We start from the raw sequence: 9,388 nt of genomic DNA, 5'->3' as shown, positions 1-9,388 counted from the left end.
TTGTATCAGACACAGGATACATGTGTCGGAGTGCATGAGCTTTGCAATCCACTGGTTATGTTTTAGCCAGAATTTTATTTGGCCAAACATAATTTTAGCAAATGCCATCTAAAATGGAGTTAATTCATGTTGACACACACGCCTCCTGTGCTGAGGTGAATGCTGTAATGCAGGAAGCTGTGCTTTAGTTTGGGATGGGCGGTCCTTAGAACACATTCTTATTTGCTTAATTATTTTAGTTTCCTTACAAGTGATCTTCTTCGTGCTCATCCATTCATACTCTCTTTCTCTATTATAGTGTTGGCTGCATATTTTGTGGCCCCAAAGAACCTATCAAAGCTTGCACTCGCTTCAGAGCCCGGATCCTCATCTTCAATATTGAAGTTCCTATAACCAAAGGATTTCCTGTAAGTTTCCTGTATGAGGTCCTTGCTTCTGTGAACTCAGAGAAGTCCTAACTCACCTTAAAATGTGCCAATCGTTTCAAAGCAACATCTTTTCTAATTTAAAAAAATAAGTTACACTTTGAAAATACTTCTTTTGTTTCTTATTTTTCTATTATTTATTTTCCGTGTATGGGTGTCTGTCCACACGTATGTCTGCACACCATGAGTATGCCCACAGAGCCCAAAAGAGCCTCAGATCCCCTGGTACCGAGTTACAGGCAATTATGGGAATCAAACCCAGGTTCTCTGGAAAAGCAGCCAGTGTTTTTAACCTGAGGCACCTCTCCAGCCCTTATTTTGATTCTTGAGTCTGAGAACTTTTTCAAGAGAGGATACTTCATAATCAGTTGATTCAAACTGATAATAACATAGTTTTTCTGGGGAAAATGCTAGACTTTTTACTGGGTAGTAAAGCTTACATAGCATTTTTAATTTAGGTACTTCTGTTTTGTTTAATATACTTATTTTTGGTATTTCTAAGTATAAAGGTGATAGATTAGTTTTAAAGGTTAGAAAGTCACACAAATACAGAAAATAAGAGGATTCTGTGTTTGCAAATCTTTAGATGTCTGCTGTTTTGACTTCATAGTGTTTTCATGCTCGCGTACTATCCACCTGACGTGTGCACACCGAGACTGCAGGTGTGTCCCGAGCTCTGTCACATTGGTGAACTCTGACTGCTCTGCAGGGTGCCGTTGGCCAGCCCACTGCTGCTTCACTGTGGGATGGGGACCTTTTCATGATGCTTTTTATCCCAGAGAGACATTACTTGAGGATTTCTCATTTCATGTGTAATTTTCTTCTCAGAGACTTAAGGCCACACTCTCATGTTGTTACAGACAGGCAGTTCTTTCGCCATGTAGTACATGTAGTGTAGACACTTGTGACAGCAAACCTGTGTCTCAGTGGATTTGAACACTTACCTTTGAAGGTGAAAGTCACTTTTACCATGCAGTGTTCTTGTTTTTATAAATTCAGAAAAACCGTTACTTACATAATTATACACTATTTGTTTCAAATCGAGATCTTATTCTAATCTAGAAAGATATACACCAGAATTTAATAATCACTTTTATTTTCTTTTTATTCTGAGCCTGAGAGCTTTTTCAGGAGAAAAAAAAATGAAGTAAGCAGGAATAGTAATTGATCTTTCAAGTTTTTAAAGTCCATGATAGTGTTTGAGAAACCTGGAAGAAATTTAATTAGGACATTCAAATTCATTTTATGATTAAATATCTATGAAGTCATATGTTTTGTGATTCTTATTTTTATATCAATGTAGTCACTTCTTCCCTGTAGCAGTTTTTAAAAATAAGCATCAAATGAAGCTTTTCAACTGCTTTACGAGACTCTGCTGCATATCAGAATATGATTGGGAAACATGGTTATATCTACCTACTTGGGTAAAAAGAAATTAACAAAGTCCTTCTTAAACAATTAAAATTACTAGTTAGCAATTCTGATAATAGTACATACAGAGGTAAATGTAAATTTCCCTTAGTTGTTATGACAGCTTTATACTTTTAAAGAGGACATTGTAAGATTGATTAAATTTTAATTCATATTTTATTTTAATTATAGTTACATCATTAAGTATGTAACTCAGTATATTGTCGGTGTGGGCTAACCATTACTGCTGCCCATCTCAAGAGCGCCATCACCCCAGACTAACCCTGTAGCCATTGTTCTGAGTGGACTGAGAAGTACGGCCTATTCAGTGGTTATTTTCTGATTCTCATCTGTACCTTTGGTGTCATGTCCATGAGCTAAGGGCCAAAGCCAACATCATGAAGCCTTTGTCTGTTTTCCTTAAGAGCCTTGCAGTTTACCTGATGTGGTTGTTAGTTTCATATATGATGTTCAACAAAACTTTGTTGTCATTCCCTTACATTTGCTCATTCAGTTTCCTAGCAACATCTGTTGAAAACAAAGCCTGTTATATCCCCAAGTAACCAACATAGGCACATTTATTGAATATCAAATCACATATATTCACTGGTATTTTTAGCAGGCTACTTAAGGAAAATTTTTATTTGTTGCCTAACATTATAGTTTAATGAGGCACTAGATGATTTGGCTCAGTCCCTGCCGCCCTTAGATCAGTGTATTTCAGACTTCAGGAGTGTTAAAGATTTTATTAGAAAGCTGATTGTAAACATGTATATGGAACTCATAATAGGGAGAGACCATACCCACACCGTGTTCAACACATACCTTCTCTGTATGTAATTTGTTAATGTTTGTAGCTCATGAGATACACAGGACAGAATTGCCTCACGTCAAGTTTCTCTTCTTAGATGAGTCTATAATAGAGTTTGAGAAATGCTTTGAGTTTTCAGAGTTGTAAGTAAGAGTTCTGGACCTGTGTTAGCATTGTCCATATTTTCAGACAGAGTAGAGACTTGCATGAGGTTGTCACTAGGTAAACAATAACAGTGAGGCCAGGACCCAGGCTTTCATCACTTCCGCTGTGAAATGTGATAGCTTCCCGTTGGCACAGTGCTGTAGATTTAGATTAGGAATGAGTTTGATTTTACATATACTATTCATTAAGACATCAAGATATTATACAATAATTCTCTTGATTGTAAATAGATTGTTTTAGTTAATATACGATGCTGTGGAGAGAAAAGGAAAAATCAAATGTAGCCCCATATTTCCACAACCCACTTGTTAGTCCTGATGTTACAGCTCAGCAAATAGTAGGAGAAACTCAGTGAGGTTCATGTGCCCCTTTTCTCTGATATGTGGTAGGCCATAAAGACCTTGTGTGTGAGGTCCTGAAGAGGTTTCTTACATACTTAAGTTACAGTGAATAGTTTAGGACCTGCAGTCATTGACTATGGAATTGTTCTCATCACTACAGCTGTGATACCCTCTGCTCAGGACTTCCTTATATTGAAATCTTTGCATTTCACATCATTGAGTATCATTGAAAAAGAAGACCAGTTGACCTATTTGAAGTACTGGAGTTTCAGTGTGCCATTACTGTTGTAGATAGGACTTTCAGAAGCTCCCCAAGTCTAGGTCTGCACATCTGCAGCCCCCAGCACCATCTTCCTTTGGATGGAGCCCTGTGCAGACACTTTCCCTCTGAGCCACAGCCTGGGCTTGCTTTTTTCTTTTCAGCAAGTGCAAGCTATTTTGGTTAGAAATTCTAGATAGGAAGTATCTGTTTCTACAACTGAACCGCTCAAACTAATGTTTGCAAACCCTTTAAAGTAGGCAGCCTCCTGGGAATGTGGTCTACTGTTCTCACACTGTAGACGTACTGGGAGCACACTGAAGGCTTATTATTTGAATAAGAATATCAGTCTGCATTCTGACTTTGATTGCTATCCACCAAAGCTTCTCCCTTTCTTCATAAAAGCTTTTCTTGTAAAACAGAAGATTGCATCCATGTGATTTCTGGAGGACTCTTGGTAGCCGACATGGGAAGAGAGAGCGATTTATAGCTTTCACTGACTGAGGTGTGAAATTCAAGCTTCTATGAAGTTCCATGGCTATATTACCTGACAGAACTTTTTGCTCTTTCTTTCATGTGAAAACATAGTCGACAGAATTTAGTGTATGATCTACTGATCTAACGTCATGCCAGAGCAGGAGTGTTCAGGGTAGGATGGCCATAGAGAGCGTGATGTATCAAATCATCCCTTATCTGATGTTTCCATGTGCTGGGTACTCTTAATACAAGGTGCCATGTGATCATCCTCATTGTAGTGTGTGGAGCTGCAGTAAGGGACTTTGCAGGTAGACAAGTCAAGGAGCTTGGCCCGGGTAAAAGTGATCTGAATGTATGTCTGTTAGTCTTTAAACCCAGTCTAATCTCCTATAAACTCTGTCACACAATGCTTGGTACTCAGGTATGCTTACAAATGTTGCTGCTTTCCCCTTTATCTCTCTCGGTATATAAGAGCTTTTATTCTTTTTGCCCAAGAGTGGATGTAGTGATCACTGCTGAACATGACAGATCCCCTCCCTCATGATTCATGATGAAACAGTTCACTTGTTGAACTTCTGTGCTTCTGAGCACTTTATCTCATCCCGTTGATTTCTCATCACAATGCTCTGAAGTCTGTTTTACCACCAAGGACTAGCTGACCTACAGACAGATAAAATAAAAGGCTTGGAATTCAGGCTTAGATGCTTTCCCTGCTGTTCCTTATGATGTCACCATGGCTGTAAGTGTTGTAAACAATATCTGCTTTTTAGCCTTTGCAATAATCCCAAGGTACTCTTCGCCCTTGCAATGGAAAAGGGAACAGAAGGCTCTGCAGCCTGCTAAAGTTTACCCTGAGTGCAGGGTAAATGCGAAGAAGCACCTCGCTAGTGGAGGCTGGGTGGGGACTGCTGGAGAGCCACAGTGATGGACTGAGTGTAATTAATCGTGTGCCGAAAGGAAAGGCTGCAATTGCTACAGTGAATAGTTCTCAGTGTGGCCTTCTTTGGTTTGCTTCAGGTGCTGTTACACTACCAAACCGTCAGCGAGCCTGCTGTGATTAAGCGATTGATCAGTGTCCTAAACAAAAGTACTGGTGAAGTCACAAAGAAAAAGCCTAAGTAAGTGTTTTAATGGAGAAATCATAAACACTAACAGTGTAAGCAAATTCCTTACAGATAAGCTCATGTGTGTACTGAGGGAAATGGAGTCCAGTTTTTCTACCAGTTAGCTTTTAGTGTCTAGATTGTGTGTGTGTGTGTGTGTGTGTGTGTGTGTGTGTGTGTGTGTGTGTGTGTGTATGTTTGTGTTTGTGTATTAATAAACATTTAAGGGATGGAGACATAGTTCAGTTGGTAAAGTGGATGCTTGCTGTTCAAGTTTGATCCTCAGAACCCATGAAAGAAAGCTAGGTGACCTAATATCCGCTTGTAATGGCAGCATCCAGGAGGCAGAGCCAAGTTCACTAAGGTTCACCAGCCTACCAGCCTAGCACAGTTGGCAAGTTCGTTGAGAGCCCATGTCAAAGAACAAGATGAATAGTGCTGAGGAATGTTATCCAAGACTGACCTGCACCTTCCCGTGCCTGCACACCCATGTGTACGTTCACCTACACACATGTGCATCATACAAACACCTACATAAATGTTCAAGCTCTAGTTTAGGAATGTTAGATGTGATTAAAGTTATGTATGATGGTGATATGAATTATAAATAAAAATGTAAGTACAGATGTATATGTATGTTTCAAGCACAGATACTGATGGACCAAAGACAAAGGCTAGTCCTGTGTTCTTAAAGAGAATTTTAACTTGCCTGCCACTTGTTCCAGATTTCAGTCTCATGCTTTTCTAACTTGTCACCTGCTCAATGAGCTTGTCCCCTAGCCTAAGAAAAAAGTTTCTGCATATTCTCTAGCACCTTCCTTTTTCCTGTCTACATGGTAGGTGATCATGTTGGTTTTCTGATTATCCTTAGTATCCAGGCTGAGGTCTGCACAGCTCTTCTTTGCCTGACACAGGAAATACTGTCTGAGAAACTAAGCATACTGTAAATAAAATAAAATAATGCAAGTGCGTATTTCAGAATACAGATCTAATTCGGTAGAGTTGAAGGCTGTCCTAGTTTGGTTGGCTGCCAGCACTTTGGGGTTTCCCTCATCTTGAGCCCCATGGGGAATCCCACCCAAAATCCCCTTCTTTGCCGTTGAGTATTCTCACCGTTTGCACCTGTGTAAGAGGCCCAGGGTGCCCAATGGGTTAATGGGATGAGTGCCAGCTAAGAGGACTGAAGGCAGTCTGCTCCTCAGAAGGAAAGAACTGCCTGCAAGTCTCTTGAAGGAGGCACATTGCTGGAGCCCTTAGCTTCCATGTCAGTGTTTGCCGTGATGCTCTGGGAAACACCACAGAACTATAAGGATGGCATTTCTCAAGATCCATATTTTCTAGACTTTGTCATGAGTGTTTTCCTGTGACTTATCCCTTGGCAGTCACATGAATCAACAAAGGGACACAAAGCTTGCAAGTGGCAGAGACAAGATTCTACCCGACTCAGTGGCTCTCATAAATGCTCGTCTCTGTGGGATTGTTTGTGTCTGGGTTGTATGACAATTATTTGGAGAACTTTTCAGTTAAAATGGGCTCATCTTATCTTCTTGAATTTTCCGTCACTGTGCCTGCTGCTGAATCTTTAGTGTAATGTATGCAGCGTGTGTGAAGGCCAAGGGTGACTCATTAGAACTGTGAAAATAAACAATGACATTTTAAAAGAGGATTAGATTTAGTATCCTGATAAACTGTATTATTCCCTCTATTAGAAAACTAAACTTCTAGATTTCTTCAGGGAATGATTAGAATGGGTGCTTGAGCATTTAGGGGATAGGATGTGTTTTTATATTGGTTCACATGCATGCAGGCTCTGCACGTGAGTGAGCGCGTGCACACACATACACACCCCTACTCCTACCTGACATCTTCCTAATGGTTCTTAAATCTAGAATTACCCTTGTTCATTTTAACCCAGAAAATTTCAAAGGTATATCCTTGAATTTAAAGCATACACACATGAAGCTTTCTTTCCTGGATTGGAAGACTGAGTTGATATACGGCTTGGGTGTGGACTGCTCACTTCTCAGGGGCTCACTCCCGTATCCATCGGTCCCTTCTCTTTCCTCCACTCCTCACAGGCTGCTCACCAAGGGCCAGAATGCACTGGTAGAGCTGCAGACACAGAGACCAGTGGCTCTGGAGCTCTACAAAGACTTCAAGGAGCTGGGGAGGTTTATGCTGCGGTATAGCGGTTCCACCATCGCTGCTGGTGTTGTCACTGAGGTACAGAAGCCACTGACTTTGTCCATAGTTAATCTTGTCTTTTTCACCTTTCCTGGGGATTGCAGAGATCTTATGGCTTAAGGAAACACACGATAGTGGAACAAGAAATTAAAATTTATACTACAATAGTCTCTAAATGATGAGAGGAGAAACGTATTATATATGTGGGGTCAAATAAATTGGGGGGGTCTTGTTTAATAGAAGAAACTATTACTTTTCTTTAAATTACTGGCTTTCAGTGTATTTGAAATAATTAATTCAAAAATTTGAATTAATGTAGTTGTAACATTTTCTTAAGCATAATTTTTTTTTTCCATTTTTTGAGACAGGGTTTCTCTAGAAACAGTCCCTGGCTATCCTGAAACTCGCTTTGTAGACCAGGCTGGCCTCAGACTCACAGAGATCCACCTGCCTCTGCCTCCCAAGTGCTGGGATTAAAGTTGTGTGTCACTACCACCGCCTGGTTTATATATGATAGAGTATGTTGGCATTTTGAAGGAAATAGCCAGAACTGAACCAGGAAATTTCAGTAATTTGGATTTTCTTCTGTATGCCCATAACTAATATGAATAATTTATCTTAGTTAGAAAACAAATGAGTAGCATGACAGGGGAAGGGGAAAATAGTGAAGGAAAAAGAAAAGCTTATTTCACTGTCCCCTGATTTTGTTGCTGTTATTCTTGTAAAGGGTCTGAAATGATAGCAGCACTTTTTTCTTTCTTCTGCAGATAAAAGAGTGACGGGTCCACCATGTTTCAAATGCAGAGACAGTCAGCCATGGAGGCGTCCAGTGTCAGCTGTGGAGACAGTGTGCAGTTGATAATGTCTTGTAGGCGAGGAAATTAAAGCTATAATTAGCTACCAAGAAGTATTAATAATCACTCCTGCAAAAGTTTCAAGTTGCCACCTGACAAAGAAAGACCAATATTATACTTCCATTTCAAAAGTTTTTCCCTTTGGGGGGAGGGTAGTAAAATGTATCTGTTTTCCTGAGACCTGGGGGATTATAGGAGGTTACTTAAATTATCATGAAACGGACTCAACTTTTAGCTAAACCAAAACAGTCTTTGTTTTCTCTTTTCAGTCTCCTGTGAATGTGTTAAGGAAGGGCATCTAACTGGGGCTTTTGATGTAGTCAGTCTCTGACCTGGTGCTTTTTCACGTTAACACTAAGAAAAGATTTGCTGATGGTAAATCTACTTGCCATCTCTTCTGTGTTGAAAATGCGAATGTCCCTCCCGTTCTACAAGTCTACTTCAGAAGTGTCATTGAGGGGACTGAAAGCTGTCTTTAGGTCACTAAGGTATTATTTAAGTTGACAAACCAGCTAATAAAACGCCTTAGCAAAAATGTGTTGTTTTCCTTAAGCATTCACGAGGGAGTCTACCCCATCACCAGATGAGACCCAGCTGTTGTGTGGGATCTTTTCACCTAAGCATTTTCTGACTGACATGGATTTGGGTTTTTATGCTAATGGTAAATCAAGCTGAGTCTTAGTCACTTCAACCCTACCTTGGGTTTGCTCTTCTATGGAATTAATTGCTGACTACATCTGGTCTTCTCTGCTCCCTATGAAAGACTTAGGCTTTTCTTCAGCGTTTCAACAACCAATTTGAAGGTTTATCGACTTAATAAGGATTTGTTGGGCCATTTCCTGAGTCTAACGAAATTTAGGTTAGATGTTGTTCTTAAGCAAGCCTGGGATTGAAGGACTCACTATCATAGACTTCAGAAATTAGAAAAGGCATGATTTTGATGGATTTGCAAATTCAATAGCTCCTCTTTTTCTTGCTTTTTAATTTATTTCCTTGGATTTTGCTAGATTTTCTTTATTTTTTTTCTTTTGCCAGATTTTTGCTAGAAAAAAATTTTTTTTCCTTTTTTTTGGGGGGGGGTATGGCCTAGGTCATCATTGAACTTGCTGTACAGCCCAAGCAACTCCAAAATTTGGTCCTCTGGCTTTCATCCTTCAGGTCCTGGAATTCCAGGTATATAGCACCCCATTTGACTGCTGCTGTATAAGCGAATAGCATCCACATGGTCACCTGCACAGATCCTGATCGTGCTGCTGGGTGGAGTTCCTGGGTGATTGCACTCATGTGTAGTTGTTCAATAAAGAGCGTTTGTGTGGCTCTCAGCAGAGATGGGTCTTGCTAAGACAGAAGTGTCCTAGT

The 9,388-nt window shown here is 40.0% G+C and overlaps 1 protein-coding gene across 1 annotated transcript in view; it reads left to right on the top strand.

The window, feature by feature from the left end:
* Hbs1l (HBS1 like translational GTPase) overlaps window positions 1-8,564 on the top strand; it is a 73,136-nt gene extending 64,572 nt beyond the window's left edge. Inside the window, exons 15-18 of the mRNA XM_005360949.2 lie at window positions 299-407; window positions 4,906-5,006; window positions 7,070-7,214; window positions 7,943-8,564. Of these exons, the coding sequence (XP_005361006.1) occupies window positions 299-407; window positions 4,906-5,006; window positions 7,070-7,214; window positions 7,943-7,954 (367 nt within the window). The 3' untranslated portion in view covers window positions 7,955-8,564. The remainder of the gene's footprint in view (window positions 1-298; window positions 408-4,905; window positions 5,007-7,069; window positions 7,215-7,942) is intronic.
* Window positions 8,565-9,388: the final 824 nt, after the last annotated feature.

Source organism: Microtus ochrogaster, linkage group LG4, assembly GCF_000317375.1.
Source record: "Microtus ochrogaster isolate Prairie Vole_2 linkage group LG4, MicOch1.0, whole genome shotgun sequence".
Classification (NCBI taxonomy): Eukaryota; Metazoa; Chordata; class Mammalia; order Rodentia; family Cricetidae; genus Microtus; species Microtus ochrogaster.
This window is presented reverse-complemented; position numbering and strand designations above follow the sequence as displayed.